Source organism: Sinocyclocheilus rhinocerous, unplaced genomic scaffold (genome assembly GCF_001515625.1).
Source record: "Sinocyclocheilus rhinocerous isolate Xijiao unplaced genomic scaffold, SAMN03320098_v1.1 scaffold174, whole genome shotgun sequence".
Lineage (NCBI taxonomy): Eukaryota > Metazoa > Chordata > Actinopteri > Cypriniformes > Cyprinidae > Sinocyclocheilus > Sinocyclocheilus rhinocerous.
The window spans coordinates 802-19,842 of NW_015646289.1; the positions used below are offsets into that span (position 1 = coordinate 802).

A 19,041-nucleotide genomic window follows, 5' to 3' on the forward strand; every position below is an offset into this window, starting at 1 on the left:
GGCACCTCAGTCGTGGTATTGAAGGTGGAAGAGAGCACTGTACATTCACTCCTCCCACCTACAATCCCTGCAGGACCTGAGACTCGATCCCGCGATCTTTGGCTTACAAGTCCGACTCTCTATCCATTAGGCCACGACTGTTCGGGAATCAGACATTGGTTGCACTTTATGCGTTTAATTCACTTAAAAGAACTGACTCATTAGAATCAATTGTTTCGTAATGAGAACACACTGGTCTCTCTGTATTTATTTGATTCAATAAAATGAACAGGCTCATAAGAATAATGCGTTCTGTAATTGGATTTCACTGGTAGTGCTGTCTGGTCTTTCTGTTCTGGTATTTTTTTATTATTTTTTTAAGAAATGAATATCTTTATTCAGCAAAGGATGCATTAAAATAATCAAAAATAAGACATTTATAATGTTACAAAACATTTTTCAGCATTGATAATAATAAGAAATGTTTCTTGAGCACCTATTCTGCATATCAGAATGATTTCTGAAGGATCATGTGACACTGAAGACTGGAGTAATGATACTGAAAATTCAGCTTTGGCATCACATGAATGAGTTGCATTTAAAAAAATATTCACATAGAAAAGAGTTATTTTAAATTGTAATGATAGCCTTGGTGAGCAAAAGAGACTTCTTTCAGAACTATTAAAACATCTTACTGACCCCAAACTTATAAACGGTAGTGTATAGTCCTATCAGCTATTGACCAGACAGCTATTGTGTATCCTTATAAAAACACATCCGCTGCAATTATCCAAGTCTCCCCTCTATTTCAAGCTTTGACATTAAAAATAAATAAAGTAGCACTTATGGTTTGAGAGACTGACCACTTTCTTTTGGGATCTAGGCAGCCTTGTGTTGACTCTCCCTGTGTGGCTACATGGTTTGGTTGTGTTGAAACCAGGCTATCCACTCGGCCTAACATACCTTTATTACGCTGTCCCACTGGAGATGAAATAAACCGCCTGTTTAAGCAATACTTCAACCTGTTAAAGGCATATTCACCCTTTGGGCCCTGTTCTAGCCCCGCTGTGCACTTCAGAACGCTTATTTAATTAGCGGCATGTCTCAGTTCCACATGAAGTCATCGGTGGAATAATCCTGTAATTTGTAATTAACATCCATAACCTTTTGTTCTCATTTGATATTTGAGGAATGCTCACTGCATACTAACTCCTGCAGCTCGTTTCTGTCTCGCTCGCGTCTTTTGTTAATGCTAATCACTGCAGAAAATCATTATGTCACTTATTACGTGGACAGCTTTACTGTACAGAAGACACATGTTCGGTGCCTGCGCTTGCACAATGGCTCACCTATTCGGCTCAAAGCGTTAGCTGTGGGTGAGCAGATTATTACTCAGTGTGGGCTCTCCATAACGCGTGTCATATTTATACAGCGGCAAGATTTAGCAGTTGAAGGTGGATAGGAGAATGGTGAATGTTCGCAGTGGTGAAGATCCTTGGATTCTGTGCCAGACACTTCAGTTAAAACACACCTGCATGATTTTATTCACTCCAGCACTCTCCTTGGATTGAGCTTTTCATAAACGTATCCCAAAGCTACATAGTAATGCAGTGAGGGGAAAATTCTGCATTGACAGATCTTCAAGAGTTTGTGTGATGCTGCGTGATTTGGGGATTATTTCAGTATGAAGCTTAAACACGTCAGCTGATCACTTAAATTATGATCACATAATTTACAATACACTGTGTACATATATTCTTCGAGATCTCACAATTCCGATATTTTTTTTTAATCTTAATTCTGAGTAGAGATGCACCGAATGTTCGGTAACCGAAATTATTCGGCCGAAAATAGCAAAAAAGGCTTTTTCAAAAGAATATAGCTTCTGTCATGAGTATAAATCTCCAATTTTTTTTTTATTCACAATAAGTTTGTACTATATTGGTTTTCTGCCATTATTAGATCATTTTCAATTTATCATATCATTTGATATTGTATATTTAACAGTGCAAGCCCATTTTACTTATTTTTACATGTACAATGACATTAGCCTATCTAACGCTCATTTAAAGTTAATCTTTAAGAAGACTAATAATTTAATAACCCTTAACCTTTACCAAGTCACAGATATGAATAACCATTTTTGTCCCTTGTTGTGATGTCTAAATTTACTTGCAGTATTTTAACATTTTAATTTATTCAGACCAAATAGACCAAACATTTGATCAATTAATTTTATAGCAAAGACCAAATTTCACTTTTTATTATCCACCAAGAGAATATTATGAAAAATTGTCATTAAGTCTGATCATAATCTTATAATAGCAGACATCTGCTCGACAAGCCTTAATATTTTAGATGTTCATGTCTGTAGCATAAACATTCATATGAGTACAAGCATCAGTATTAGCTTTAGCATGCACCAGTAATTCAATGCCATATGAGAATTTTATTTTATTTTTTTCACAAAGAACTTTATGTACTGGTGCTTTACAGATCTCATAAATCAATGTAACAATACACTCATCTGAAGAACCTATGAAGTAAAATCTAAAACTTTTCATCTCCAGATGACCGTAAATCAACTCAAGAACTCTATCCAGCACAAAATGGTTCTTTTTAAGAATCCTCCGGGGTAGAATTTGCCACCCTTGGGAATCCTGTCTTTCTTAAACACCCCTCCTGCTCACTTCAGCTGCCGCTCGGCTTGTCGGGAGGTCAGTCGTAACAAATTCGGAGGTGATAAACTGCGAATGGCTTCCCTGGCACCTGTCCTAACAGCAGAGCTCTGGGAATCCCCAAAGTCCAGTGGCTCATTTTTAATCGATGTGTCTTCAGCCATCCGTGAGGTGTGGGGCTGCAGTAGTGCTCCAGTGGTGCTGTGTCCGGTCTAGACTTCCTCTCTGCCCGTGACTCCAGCTGCCTGGCTACTCAAGCGGCAGAGGAGGCAGTGGGGAACCGGTAACCAGCTGCAGGTTGACATGAGATAAATGGCTCCATTAGAGTGTCTGGGCCGCAGGGCGGAGTCTGACCCACTGGCCCACCCAGCGCCATAGTAAGCCTCTTACAAACATCAAACAACATACTTCCTCATTCCGGACAGGCTAGCACAGTGAGTTATCTTGTGTCCTGACTGGATTGGCCTATATAATGCCATCTGGATGGTAGGTCAGTGTTATGACAGGTTTATGAAGGATTACAGTGTCCTACTAGTTTTACTTTGTATCGAAATCCAAAATTTTGGCGAATTTTGAGGAAATGTTTAATTCCAGTATAAATTGGATAGCTCTATATCATGTGGGGTATTGGATTGGCGTCTTATTGACCACTGTGCTCTCTAGTTATCAGCCACTTTAAAATCCATGTCAGTCAGCCACTAGGTGAAATATTGCTGGTATGGAAAAGTGTTTAAAGGGATGTAATGTGATATGCTGAATTTCCTATTCACCTGAATGTCTGACCCAGATGGAGTTTGCATTGTATAAACATATTTCTCCTATGACGTGCTTCACCAAGGACAGTTTTTTTGTTTCTTTGTCTGTTTGCTTTTTAAATAAATGAATAGCAGACCAGGGCTGGGATGTATACAGTTATATCTTATGCCATGACTGAAAGATTACAAGATTTACATTACCAATCATGAATATGGCATACAAAAAGGATAGATAGATAGATAGATAGATTAACTAATGTGAATTAAACTAAATGTTTCTATAAACGAGTGTACAGTAAATGTGTGTTATGAATATAATAACCCTAAAGATTCATTAAAACCCCTTGTAGCAGATTAGTCCATCTAAAAATAGCAGAGAAAGTTTCATTTTCAGTGACCCCTATATATGTGTTGTAAGTGATCATTGTCTCATTATCAGTGTATGCATATAATTCAAGGAAGAGCATACCTTAGAGCCTTTTTAAAAGTGAACTGTCCCTATTGTTTAGTCAAGGCTAATTGTCATTGTTCCAGAAATGCCATACCTCTCAGTGACGCATGAGGGTTGGTTTTTCTTTTTCCTTCTGTCCTAACAGGCACAGAAAAGTAGAGTCCCAGGAGGCCAGAGATAGGACTATTAAATGCAACTGCCATCTTTTAAACTAGCCTTGCTTAGTATTTGTATTCTAGAGTGGGCTGTCGTAAGCTTGTTTAAGAGAGATGTATTACATTTGGATGTTATTAGCAAATATATCAGCATCAAGGCGGCTAGGTTTGTGTTTAGGCGAACGCGTTAGACACCTGATGTACACTTGTGTCTGCAATTGAACACTAAGTGACTTTGTTAAATCATTACCATATGAGTCATCTCTTATAGAGACTGCTTTTTGTCTTTTTCTGATTCCGAGTCTACATCAAAGGGGAAAATAATGCCTTAATCAAGCCGAGAACAGATCAAATAAACCAGACTCGGCTCTGAGAACGTGTGCATGCGTGTTGTGCTTGAGAGGGGCTGTTCGTGAGCAAAAGCAGACTCCGATCAGCCTCCATATGGAGCACTTCGTCATAATCAGATTATATGTGGTGTCTTCCTTTGTAAGGAGTAAACTGTTTGCTTCTCCACTTCTCCAGTCTATCACATCCTTCTTCTGCCTGTCACACTTAAAGTAGACGTTTACGTGCTAAACCCTCTGGCTTACTCTCCTGACTCTCTCTGTATGTTTTAAAATGTCTCAAAATCTGCATTCAGAACATCAGACCAGCTGTAGAGGATGCTGGAGTCCATTGCTGACCTCATCACGACCTTCACTAAGCCCCGCCATTTCTACTAGGGCCGTTTAGTTCATATAAGCTGCGAATGCTCAGCATACCCAAGCCATTTGAGAGAATGAGTTCAGGGACTCATTTATTTGAGGTGCAACATAAAGCATTCATGTTAAAATGTTGCAAATACATATTATTTATTTGCCAACTGATGGTAATTTTCTGCAAATCTGTGCCAATTACAGAGGGTTTGCATAACAACGGATTCACAACAGCTTTTGCGCCTGCGCTCTATTGCTAAGAATCGTCATTATTGTTGCATGTTTTCATTGGTTTGTTGGCCTGTTGGTGATTTCATGAGCAAGAAAAGCAGTCCACGAATTGCTTGCCCAAGCTGAAAACTGTCAAAGGTCTCAATCACCGAAATCACATTTTGAAAGAATATTTTTTAGCATAGACAAAGTATGTTGAAGGTACACGTTAACTAATCAAAGTTAAAATTTCTGAGGATTTTTATTGTTCCGTTAGTTTTTCCCATTCTTGACAAACCTTGTGTGTGTGCATAAGCATTCGTATGTCTCTTGAGAAGGCAATGCCACTTAATGGTGATTCCTACCAACAGCCATACTTTCAAATCAACACCTGCCAAGGTTACTTATTGTCGTCTTAAATTAGATAGCATACCTGGTTAAAGTCACCACTTACCACTGGATTCTACTTTAGCACAATTGCCAGATTGCCAGGCAAGCTTTTGCTTATTTCTAATGTAATAAGTCCCTTGTGTTTGGATGGTTGTAAATGGAACTAGAGGTGTTTTAAAGGAAAACAATTCCAAGATGGTTAGTTATAGAACAGTTCTGTTCACTCACTCTGTTTTTTAGATGTAGCCTAATTGCTATGAAATGAGGCTTCTTTATTTGATCTCTTTTTATTTGACTGAGTTTGAGCGTTTGTCTTTTTTGGCAGTTAAAAATGCTTTGCAATTCACATCTGGTCCCCATGAGAATAGCATTGATGCAGTTTGTACCAGTTTACGAGCACAAATCACACTGTTCACATAAATCTCCAATTAATTTTAGAGGTATGTTTTTTAAAGAACATTGTTTCTAACTGGCCAATGAGGACCAAGCAATGACTCAAATTTCAAACACAAACTGTCATGATATCAGATTTTCACTGAGTGTTGTGTCAAAGAATGAAACGTCTGTTGATTTTAATATGCACTGAGCACTTTTTTGCACTTTATAATAATAAAAGAAGATTGCTAGTATCTCGGCATGTAATCCTTGTGTTTGGATACCAACTAAACGAATTTCAAGAATGGAGATTTTTGCTCTTTGATGGATTCTACTGTTGTGTCAAAGAGCCTGTATTTTTTTACAGAATCCAAAAACTCCCAACCTGGTGAAACTTTCTCCAGGTGTCTCACTTTCGTCTGTCATCTTCAAGTTTTGAGTGGCAGTTGTACCCATAGATTTACAATCCTAAATGCCTCATTAGTGACTGTTTCTATGGGCCGCGATACGTAAGCCATCCGCCATTTTTGGAACGGTCTGCGAACACTCGAGCGCAAGTTGACTGTGTGCGTCTACAACAGCAAGTTATACGCATGTATATCTTTGAATATTCATTGATTATTATGGTGAATGACGGCAAGTTGACCGTTCCAAAATTGCGGACGCGTCAGCGTATCTGGAGCGGTCGAATATGGCATCTATTCTATACATATCTAATGTTGTACCTATGCACTGTGTTGTCTTCTTTTTTATTTCATGAAGGATGGCAACCAACATTAAGGTACCATACTGCCACCTACTGTGTTGGAGTGTCAAGCAGATTATTTACAATATTATCACATAGAATTAACATGATATCAATATTGAATTTTTTAAATTTTCATTGTTGTTGTCAGTACCGGAATATTGCGGTAACTTTAACACAAACTTTCAAGGATTATTATTCACACAGAATCCTCCTGATATCCATCAAGGTGACTATTACACAAGGACACAAGCTCTTATTACCATATATCTGCATGTTATTTCATTTTTCCAGTAACGACTTCATCCAGTTTCCACCTGGTCCACTGCTGCTTTAATCACATGCCCTTCTTGGCTCGCCGTCATAAGTGCCTGTCGAGTTAAAGGTTTAGTACAAGATCTCAGGATGTCTGCAGACTTCAAGAACTTTTGGCTCCTCACAGGAGCTGTCATATAATTTTAAGCAGCAGTCAGGGGCTTCAGGTTGCTTGTCAGAAATGGCAGTAACTTGCTGCTCCAGTAGAGCAGTGTGTCTTGAAGATTCTGACACGCTCAATAGCCATTTAAGAGGATGGAGCTGAAACCTAATGTGGGAATGATAGGGCGGAGATGGACGGTGTCGCTGTTAGATCAGAAGGTGCGGGGAAATGTGATAGACTAAGGCAATGTGATCACAGCCTTTTACGTGTGCTTGGAGTTCTGCATTGATTTGTATGTAACATCAGAGATGGAAATCGTTAAAAGCCAACGAGCGGTCTAGCACAATCAATATGAAGTCACATGGCTGCACACAGGCCCAAGAAGGAGAAATAGAGAGAAAGGTGAGAAATAAAAAATTGAAGCATAATAATTATAATAATTATTATTATTATATAATATTATTATAAATATTAAATAATAATGTTTATTTATTTATTTTGTTCTTTTATTTTATGTATTTATTATCTGATTCAATAATAATAATAACATTATTATTCTTGTTGTCTTATTATTAATATTTAGTTTTTATTTCTTTATTTAATAATGACAATAAACATAATAATAATAATTATTATTATTATTATACTATTTATTTAATTATTTATTTGTTTTGTTCTTTTATTTTATGTATTTATTATTTGTTTCAACAACAATAATAATAATAATAATAACATTGTTGTTGTTGTTGTCTTATTATTAATATTTTGTTTTTATTTCTTAATTTAATAATGACAATAAATTATTATTATTATTATTATTAAAATACCATTTTTATTTATTTGTTTGTTTATTTATTTAATACTAAATATTATTTTGTTATTTTATTTTTATGTATTTATTATTTGTTTCATTATTATTAATAATAATAATAATGGTAATTTTTCAATAAAATTGTAATAAATAATAATAAAATACTGCTGCTCCAGGAAATTGCTTTTAAGTCCTCTACTTTAATGCTATTTAATTGCTATTTTAGTTATAGATATTTAGCTTGTTCATATGTTTAATGTATATTCCCTGCACATTCTTGCATTGTCTTTTTTTTTTAAGTTTGTCTGTACACATGCATGTAGGGATGGGTACCGAAACCCGGTATTTAATCGGTCCCGGGGCTAAATTATGAAAGACCGGAGTATCGATAAGCTCTGACGTTAACGGTTCTGCTATCGGTACTGGAGAAATTAATAAAACACACAGACATTTATTATTGCTATATATACATTATCTTAGAGTAGTAATACCGTTAAAACCTTAACGATACCCATCCCTACATGCATGTCTGTTTATACTAGAAGCATCAAAGCTGAAGGTGTATCACATTCCAAAATAGACGCCTCCGGTGCAGACAGCTATATTGATTATAATGGGAGTGATGATTTATGTTCTGCTCATGTTTGGTGTACACATGGTGTCAGAAACACTCCTGGCATGAGTATATTTTAGAATTATTTATAATTATACAGGGCTTTTTATGACTGACTAGTCATTCAGACAACCCAAATACTAATCAGTTTTATAAATATATAATTTTGCACATCCCTACTTCAAAGGTAGTAATAAAATTTCATTATATTGATTTCTTCATAATTTCCTTGTTTATATGACTGTTAACCAAACAGACGATATATCATCACATGTGAAGTACAGTTCATTAGCTGAAAAGACAAACACATTTTAGCATGCAGGCTGGAGGCACAGGTGCCCGTGTTCAGTGCTGTGCTGTGCTGATTTGGGCCCATTCATATTCATCAAAGCAGAAACATCGTAATCTGCTAAAGCCCCTCCATTAAAACAGCAGTAGCGAGGCACAAATATATGATTTTAAATAAATGCCCAGGAGTTGTTTTACTTCAGGGGGTTTAGCTTTCCTTTAAACTGTATTAAATCTTATTGTGTCTTAATTTATGGCAGAGGAGATGTTGCTTGATGACATTGATTTGCTTCGCTGAAGCCCAACAGGGTGTGTGTGTGTGTGTGTGTGTTTGTTCACTGTTCATCTAGCCCAGAGCATATGCGTATGAATGGAAGTGAATGGAACGTAAGGTCTTCTTTAATCCCCATCTGTCACGATGACAATGCAGCTTGAAGGCAATCCTTGATCATGTTTTGACATTTATGTTCTCCTTGTAAAACTATTAGCTTACACACGCTGCCACTATTGAGCCAGAGATAATGCTTTGAATGTGTGTGTGCTGTCATTAACCAAACTGCTTACAACTCTAGTGATTTTCCGCTCAAAATCAATATTTTCCTCCTTTTTTTTCCAGTTGTCATCAAGGTTATTTTAGTTTGATTTATTTTCTAATTAGCTTTTGTCATCACAAATTTAGCTTAGTTCAGTGTTCAATTTCACTTTGTTCTTATACATACATATACAATACACAACCAAAACTGTTATGAAAAAAGAAAAAGAAATATAGTAGTAATATAATATAATGTAATATAAAAATTTCTGCTCTATTTAGGTTTTAGTGATTTTTAAAATTAGATTTTCTGGCTATATTATGATATGATATAATATATTTTTCTACAAACAAAATACATTTCATGATAAAAGTTTATTTCCTCTAGTTTCAGTTTTTTCTGTTTCAGTGTATTTAGTTTTGAATTTAAGGTTAGTATTAATATAATATAATATAGGAATTTAAATAAAAAAAACTAATATAATTAATAATAAAAATTTATTTTGTCTAGTTTTTTTCTTCAGTATAATTAGTTTCGATTTTATTGTTTGTTTGTTTTTTTTCATGGCAATATAATATAATATAATATAAAAATAGGCTATAATTTCATGATAAAAGATTATTTTTAGTTTTTCTTTTTCAGTATATATGTAGTTTTGATTTTAATTTTATTGTTAACAGTATGCTGATTTAAATTATTTCAACGGATTTAAATACTTTGGTCACTGACTTTGTATACCTTTTTGTTTTTGAGCGGAATTTCTCTTTCTGCTGCTTTTTGCTTGCCACTAACCCGTAGCTATCCGCCGCACAGGTGACTGACCAGCTTCTGTGGGATTTGATGTCACCTTTAGATCGGTTCAACTGAAGATGGAAACACTGGAGTCCGAGCTGACGTGTCCAATCTGCCTGGAATTGTTTGAGGACCCCCTCCTGCTGCCCTGCGCCCACAGCCTGTGCTTCAACTGCGCCCACCGCATCCTGGTCTCGCACTGCTCCAGCACCAAGCCTCTCGAGTCCATCTCCGCCTTCCAGTGCCCCACCTGCCGCTACGTCATCACGCTCAACCAGCGCGGCCTGGAGGGCCTGAAGCGCAATGTGACGCTGCAGAACATCATCGACCGTTTCCAGAAGGCCTCCGTCAGCGGGCCCAACTCCCCCAACGAGAGTCGCCGGCCGCGACCCTACAGCGCCACGCTCGGCGGGAGCACGAGGGGCAGCCCCGCCAGTAGCGCCATGTCCCTAGAGCGTGTCGGCTGCCAGTTCTGTGATCAGGAGCCCCCGCGGGAGGCCGTCAAGACATGCGTGACGTGCGAGGTGTCGTACTGCGACCGCTGTCTGCGGGCCACGCACCCCAATAAGAAGCCCTTCACCAGCCATCGTCTGGTGGAGCCGGTGGCGGACGCTCAGCTGCGTGGGCTGGCCTGCCTGGAGCACGAGAACGAGAAGGTCAACATGTACTGTGTGGTGGACGACCAGCTGATCTGCGCTCTCTGCAAGCTGGTGGGACGGCACCGCGAGCATCAGGTCACCTCGCTTAGCGATCGCTTCGACAAGCTCAAGGTGAGTCCTGAACTTGATTCTTAAGGCAAGACACCCCAGGTAAGAAAAAAAATTAACTAATAGATATAACCATGCTTCCCCATTTGAGTTGCAATTTTCTTAGTGTTACAAGTTTTCTGTAATGTAGTTTTTAAATATGCAAATGAGGCATTGTCTAATTAAAGGAATAGTTCACGCAAAAATGAAAATTTGCTGTAAATTTACTCCTCCTCAGGCCATCCACGATGTTTTTTCATCACATTGCATCACTTGCTCACCAATGGATCCTCTGCAGTGAATGGGTGCCGTCAGAAGGAGAGTCCAAACAGCTGATAAAAACATCACAATAATCCACAAGTAATCCACACCACTCCAGTCCATCAGTTAACATCTTATGAAGTGAAAAGATGAAGTGTGTTTGTAAGGAACAAATTCATCATTAAGACGTTTTTTTAAACCTCAAACCATTGTTTACGGCAAAAATTTGAATCCTCAGTCCATAATATTGTGTTCTCCAGTGAAAAAGTAATCTCGTCTAAATCAGGAGAGAAATGTGCACAGATCAAGCACCATTTGCATGCCAAAACAGTCTAAAACCGTTTTAAACAAATATGTTGGTGGATTTTGATGTGAGAGGACAACAGAGGATGGTCTTTTTTGCTGGAGGAAGTATTTTTTTGGATTTTGGCCCAGAAGCGACGATTTAAAGTTAAAACACCTTTGTTTCTTATTTGTTTCTTACAAACTTGCAGCTTTTCAAGACATTAATTGATGGACTGAAGTCGTGTGGATTATTGTGATGTTTTTTTCAGCTGTTTGGACTCTCATTATGATGGCACACATTCACTGCAGAGGAGCCATTGGTGAGCAAGTTATGTGATGCTACATTTCTCAAAATCTGTTCTGATGAAGAAACAAACTCATTTAAATCTTGGATGGCCTGAGGTTCAGTAAATGTTCAGCAAATTTTCACTTTTGGTTGAACTTTTCATTTAAATATGCACTAATTTGCATACATTTTCAGAACAGAAATCTAAACATTGGATAAAGCGAGGTTCATTTCATTTTGTTTCATTTTGTTTTGTTTTTACAGCTGGGATTTTTTATATCTTTTCTTTTTCACTCCATAAATCAGAAAATATTGTCAAATGACCATATGAACCATATGAAAAATGATGTATGAACAAATCCCTCTGTAAAAACCTTCAAAATGTAAGTGGGAATAAAGCTGTAAAGGTTTTGTGCATCTAATGCTAGTAAAGTGGAGAAAGCAGCTTTTAAATTGAAATTTACAGACGCAAATAGATAGTGCAACAAGATAAAAATTTATTTTGGATGTTTTCTTTCCATTGAAGAAAAAGGCAAATTGCCCAAAATCTCAAAATTGACCAGTGCATGAAAAAGCAGTGTTTTTGCCTGCAGTGTCTTGCATTACACAGCTGTTTTCACTATTATTAGCTCTTTATTATAGAAGCAGCTCAGACTCCTCTAAGTGAGCAACAGAAAGGGTTCATGTTGACCGGTTTTGAGTGAAATAGTTCAAGGTGATCTCTTTGGTAAAATCTTTGTTGTCCTGCATCATGTATTGCAACCATCATTTATGCAAACTCGTTTTTTTTTCTCTTCAGTAAGCTAATTTCATTTCATTAGCATCAACCTAACTCATTCTTTGCGATATTTGTTGGCCTTCATAGTGGAACGCTTCATGCATAGTATCAGCCAGAACTGCCCAGCTGTTCCTTTGAGCACAACTCATTATCATATTAGATGAGTCTGCAGTCCCTAAAGCCATTCTCTGTTCGGCACTGAAACGCAATGCTGACCTGCTACAAAGACCCTGATTGCTGAATCAGTGCTAAAACACAGAAGCTCACACAGAGCTCCCAACCTGTGAATACACTCACACCCATCAGTATAATCATTCGCAGCTGCAGAAGACCAGAATTACATCCGTGCCTTTGTTTTTTCAATGCCACCATAACTTCAGAGCACGTTTCCTCCAGATCAGCCTCAATTATCCCTGCGAAGGTCGAGTTACAAGAGAAGAGCGGGTTAAGGCCGCTAGCGTTATGTGCTTGTTAAGTTCTCATGGGGTGGATTTGTAAATACGAGCCCACGTAGAGGCCTCTACACCGTCGTAATCTGGCTCCCATGAATAGGCCGCCATTGACTTCTGCATCAGCATTATAATAGCATGCATAGAGGGCACATGTGATCTCGTATCCCGGTTGACCTCTTTGTTCACACCAGCTCGCACAAAGGAAATTCCGATCATTGACGCTCGCCCCATCTGGTTTTTGAAGAAAACGGCGTGGCTCTGCTGAAACTGCCTCGATTGTGCTAGACGAAGTTCATTGTGTGTTGCTGAAAGTCGATACCTGAGAAAGTTGCTCCTCTTTTGTCCCAAGGTCTTCATGCAGGGAAACAGAAAAGAGGCTGGCCCTGCAAAGTATGCAAAAGTTACTGCATCCAGATCGACATTTAATTTCCTCTAGGAATCCCGGCGGACTGAGAGGATTACCTCGGTTTTGAATGACTCACTGGAATGTTCTATCCATAATTACCTCTTGTGCCGTAGATGCTTGTTGTACACATTCCGCATGGAACCTGTAACAGTCTTGACTCGTTCCGTTTAAAAAAGTTATGCTAGGCCTAAAATAAGACGCCGGGTCTAAAATGCACTTTAATGCACTTTTAATGCAAAACGTCTGGATTGGGGTTTGTATCTACGTTGCAGAGGCTTATTTGAATGTTCCCCTTCCGAAGCTTTGAACCTGTCTAACTTTGAACTTCCAATCCACAACCTGAAGAGAGAGAGCAAAGACGCCGTCAGGGCTCAGGGCTTCAAACTTTTAATCTTCTTCCGGCTCAAGTAAAATGAGAAATCCTTGTTTGTACATAAGCTTCACGGTGGATGATGATGATTCAAACTGTTCCACGCGTTTAGATGAGGTCTGCCGTTTCCCAGTCAACAGTCGCAGAATTGCATATTACAGTTATTGTGAAGCCAAACAGCAGGCTCTCCTGCAATAAAGTTGTATAGGTTTGCACATGCTCATGTCCTGAAAAAAGTTAAATTTGGCCCAGAGTAAATTTTTTGTTCATATTTTGCTTGTATGATTCATGTTTTCCTTTCTGCTAAATAATAATAAGTGTTTTTAGAATGTATTCTATGTGTTTTGAACAGAACTTATTCTTATTTATTCTTATTCTGAATGATTAAGAAATGAAGAGACACACATTAAGTTTAGGGCTATTTAAATGAATTAAATATTTAATTATGTAGGCCTGAGAATTGGGGCTTATGATAACTGTGAGTAGTTCTCATTAGAAAGTAATAGGGATTATAGTTGTGTTTACAGTTATGCTTATGATGAAATTGTTTTTATAGAATTAAAAAAACATCATGGAGATTTATGTTGCTTTCACCAAGCACACCTTATTTTTTCTCACATATATGTGACCCTGGACCACAAAACCAGCCATAAGGGTCAATTTTTATTTTTTAATTGAGATTTGTACATCATCTGAAAGCGGAATAAAATAGATTTCCATTGATGTATGGTTTGTTAGGATAGTACAATATTTGGCTGAGATACAACTATTTGAAAATCTGGAATCTGAGGGTGCAAAAAATCTAAATATTGAGAAAATCGCCTTTAAAGTTGTCCAAATGAAGTTCTTAGCTATGCATGTTACTAATCAAAAATTATGTTTTGATATATTTATGGTAGGAAATTTACTAAATATCTTCATGGAACATGATCTTTACTTAATATCCTAATGATTTTTGGCATAAAAGAAAAATCGATTATTTTGACCCATACAATGTTTTTTTTGGCTATTGCTACAAATATACCCCAGCGACTTAAGACTTTGTGGTCCAGGGTCACATATAAAGTATACTTTAAGATTATACTTCAATTTGCATCTGGTTCATTTTCTTCATCGCAAAAGTACATTTAATTAAGCTAACCACATTATCGTTCAAAAGTCTGAGAATAGTAGGTAATATATAAAATTGCTACAAAACAATAAAAATTTTAATCCAAAAGTTGGGTTAGTCCATATTTGACCCAAAACTGGGTTGAAACAGCCCAGCATTTTTAGAGTGTAGGAGGCTTCTTTCAAACACTATAAAAAAAACTTATGACCTCAAACTTTTGAACGGCAGTGTGTAAAAATCTTTTTGAAAATTGGATTTTCAGTGTTGATGCTCTCAGACGCTTTGTTACAGGCAGCTAATTGATTGAAGAGCAGGTACTTCAGTCATTGTGTGCTATACTTCAAGAAGGTAATGAGCTGCCATTCTTTTAAAACCTCATCAACACCTCTTCACGCACTCTTCACTTCTAAACAGCTGCAGAAAGGAGCCAAGACAAATATTATGTTTAGGCGGTCGCTGTCCATTGCACTCAGCGCGCATCTTCCATCCGCCTATTGATCCCACCCCGTCTCCTGCGTTTGAACGTGACTTACATGAGTAACGTCGGACGGCGAGGCCTTCAAAGCATGACAGCACTCTCGCAAACGCTCAGGGATTAGGTTTTACAGGGCCAAAACACAAAATATGAAAAAAGTGGCGATTAAAGGCTTAATTTCTATTTCGGAAGAGTTGCAAGTTGCAGCAGTCAGCTTTGATTAAAGTTCCACCCCATTTGGCGGTTGGGCCTCTTACTCTAAGCTCCTTAGGGAAGCCATCTATCTTCTCACAGATATATGAGCCCAGCTCAGCAGACACCAACTCGCCCAATTCTGCTGCATTCAGTGAGCCATCAGTAGGCAGCTGGGGTCATTTTCAAAATGCTCCTAAAAGACAGTTTTCAAAGCCAAAAGAGCAAGTCAGCTGAAAAGGTGCTTGATATGAACTGGGCTTTCCTTCCACCTCAGCCTCTGCCAGATTTCCCTACTGCGGCCTCATTGGCCTGGTTTGGTCCTTTAGCCCAAGGTGTTCAAAGGAGATAATGCGGGAGGCAATATGTCATGCTTATAAATTTAAGCACTATGGAAATACTCCTCATTTAGAGTAATGAAAGGTACAGATTTTGTATGCACTCACTCACAGCTGACTTCCACCCGTATTCAGAGGACAGTGACTATGACCCTCAATATCAAAACTATTTTATTGTAATAGTCAGTGTTGGGAACATATTTTGAAACTGTAGCTTGTTACCATAAAAGCCAGTTACTGAATCAAAGCCAAAGACTATGACTTGCCATTTTTACCAAAATCTAAATTAAGCCTTTAATTACCATATTTTGTGTATATAATATTTGCAACAGTTTACAAATTAATTTACAGTAACTACAAAAAAAAACTTGATGATGAACAGCAGCATTTAATATAATTTTACAAAAATATTGAGGTAAATATTAGAAAATTATTCTGTATTCTTATTGTATTCCTACAAAACAGAGTATTTATATGTTATTGGATGGATGGATGGATGGATGGATGGATGGATGGATGGATGGATGGATGGATGGATGGATGGATGGATGGATAGATAGATAGATAGATAGATAGATATAGATTCTGTTTTTACAAAATATATATGTATGTATGCTGTGTATTTATGTATATTATTGTTTTTAAAATTTGTAACGGATTAATTTACAATGACCAAAAAAACTACTAAAAAATACTAATGTAAAAAAGCTGTAAAAAAAATGTATTAATAATAATAATAATGAACAGCAGCATTTGACTTAAATATTGTATAATTTTAGTAAAAATATTGCAATACATATTAGAAAATGATTCTGAAATATGTATTATTTTGTATATTTGCTACAAAAAGAATACTGTATATGTGACCCTGGACCACAAAACCAGTCATAAGGGTCATTTTTTTAAAATAGAGATTTATACATCATCTGAAATAAATAAATAAGCTTTCCATGTATGTATGGTTTGTAAGTATAGGGACAATATTTGGCCAAGATACAACTATTTGAAAATCTGGAATCTGAGGGTGCAAAAAAATCTAAATACTGAAAAAATCGCCTTTAAAATTAAGTTCTTAGCCATGCATATTACTAATCAAATATTAAGTTTTGATATATTTACAGTAGGAAATTTACAAAATATCTTCATAGAACATGATCTTTATTTAATATCCTAATGATTTTTGGCATAAAAGAAAAATCGATCATTTTGACCCATACAATGTATTTTTGGCTATTGCTACAAATTATACCCATGCTACTTATGACCGGTTTTGTGCTCCAGGATCACATATATCTTTTCTAAATATAAGTCTAAATATAAAAATGAATTGGTGCCTATTTTACTCCAGATAGCTTGACTGTGAAGCCGATTGTTCAATTTATTTTAAAAAAATAGTAATGTAGAGTTATATCACACTACTTCTCTACATGTTGAAAAAGTAGTTTGTTACTAGAAAAGCTATTCTGTTTTAAAAGCAGCTGAGCTACTGTCAGGCTACTGAAAAATACAGTTAAATTAGTGACTTTTCTACATTTAATCATTACTCCCCAACTCTGGTAATAATCTATTATAATAAAATGTGTTTTAATGGTTTTTGCTGCTATTATTGCTTTTTGGAACATGTCTCTTTTCTTTTTCTCTCCCATCTGTATGGAGGCGTGCCAGTGTTTTGCAGCTGCGTGAGAACCGAGTGAAGCAAGAGTGCTTGTTGATTCTGTACGGAGGCGTTCAGAGACATTCTTAGGGGCTTTTTTCTCTCTCCTGTACAGGCGTGCACATACCTGGCCCATGGTTGCGTGCAAAAATGGCCACATGTGAGTAATGCATGGTGTGCATGCTGTGAAGAGATATAGTGACAGGTTATCAGAGGTGAATGTAGAGGCTTGTTATTAAACTGCTTTGAACCTTGCGCTCCCCATACACAATTAATGCAGAGAGGAACTGAAAAGCTTTTAAGAGCAGTGAAGTGGAGTCATCAGCCTTACAATGCGAACCACCTTCTCCTTCTCTCTCCACTTTGGTCTCCAGGTTGAGGAGTTTCTTGAGTGCGGGGGGCTAATGTGGTGTTTCTCTGCTTTGTGCTGTGGTGTGAAGTGCAAAGCGCCACATATATCATCTTCCAGCTGCATACATGATGGACAATATCAGTAATGCTCAGAGAGTGGGATTAAAAGCTGTACTTGCTCTGGTTTTAGGAGATTATTCCACTCAGTCTTGCCCCTCTTTGAAATGGGATTTGTGTATTAATAATTCATGTAGTCTCTTGCATTCATGTTTTACCTTTATTTGGCCTGCTGTGGTGCTGTACTCCAAAGTCCTGTGAAGTTATTTGCACTGGATGTTTTGCTTTGGAAAGCGACTTTAAAGAATTAGTTCACCCCAAAATGAACTCATCCTCATGTCTTTCTAAACCCGTATGACTTACAGTCCTCTGTGTAACAAAAAGAAACATGTTGATAGGATTATTGCCATAATCCTTATTTATTTTAATTGCATGGAAAGACTGACCTGTACATTCCTCAGAAGTTCTCCTTCAGTGTTACGCAGAAGAAAGAAAGTCATACAAGTTTTACATTTTCATGTGGAGATGAACTCTGCCTCTGTACCGCAGACCTTGCTGTGGTTTTCCCTGAGAATTGGTTTTGTTCAGGCTTTGATGTGTTGACATTTATCTGCATTCCTCCATCTTTGTCAGTCAACAGTTCTCAGGATCTGCGGTTCCTAATACATTATTTACTGTGTTCAGCATGGGTTAACGGTCGATTGTGAACAAAAATGCTTTGCTTTTCCATCTTTTCCGGCCATGTTTTCGAAGATCAAAAATCATTTAATCGCTCCGCATCCGCTTCCTTCTGCGCTATTCTGATCCCAGCAGTTTTAGGCTGAGGTGACCTGGGTCATCCGTTATCTCTGCTAGGGATGCTTGGCGCTTTTCCGCCAAGAGTCGGAATGTCAGAAAACAGTCCAAGGTAGGAATTTCCTGTAGCCTTTCTCCATCGGGACAGGCCGCAGCCGTTCCAGCTCATCCTGCGCGACTGAAGCGTGTTGTCCAGCTGCCAGAAACTCTGCCTGTCCTGAGAGAGAACAAGTGCAGGGAGTGTGAGACCATGAGCACGTCTGCAGTGTTTCTGAGACCGCTCTCCTCGTTTCTCGTTCCCTGAGGAATCCCAAACCTCCTTCTCCTGCCCCGGGACACTCATTGACTATGATAAGACCCCTCTCCACCTATTCTTCCCCTTCAGCTTATCTCTACTTCTGCCAGTGAGTCGGGGATGAGGACAGACAGCCTGGATCTTATCACAGACCAGTGAAGGTCACGGTGAACATCGGACAAGGTGGAACAAACTTAATGACCCCACAAAATCACTGTTATATTGTTTTAACAGTATTTTGAGCATATCAAAGAGATAATCCCTTAAAAAAAAAAAAATGAAAATTAATTTTTTGGGG

The 19,041-nt window shown here is 37.7% G+C and overlaps 1 protein-coding gene across 2 annotated transcripts in view; it reads left to right on the top strand.

Annotated features, from left to right (window-relative positions):
- The first annotated feature begins 9,917 nt into the window (after positions 1-9,917).
- Positions 9,918-19,041, top strand: part of LOC107707205 (probable E3 ubiquitin-protein ligase MID2) — a 60,303-nt gene continuing 51,179 nt past the window's right edge. For both annotated transcript variants that reach the window (XM_016511138.1, XM_016511139.1), the window contains exon 1: positions 9,918-10,661. In XM_016511138.1, coding sequence (XP_016366624.1) covers positions 9,969-10,661 — 693 coding nt within the window. In that variant the 5' untranslated portion in view covers positions 9,918-9,968. The remainder of the gene's footprint in view (positions 10,662-19,041) is intronic.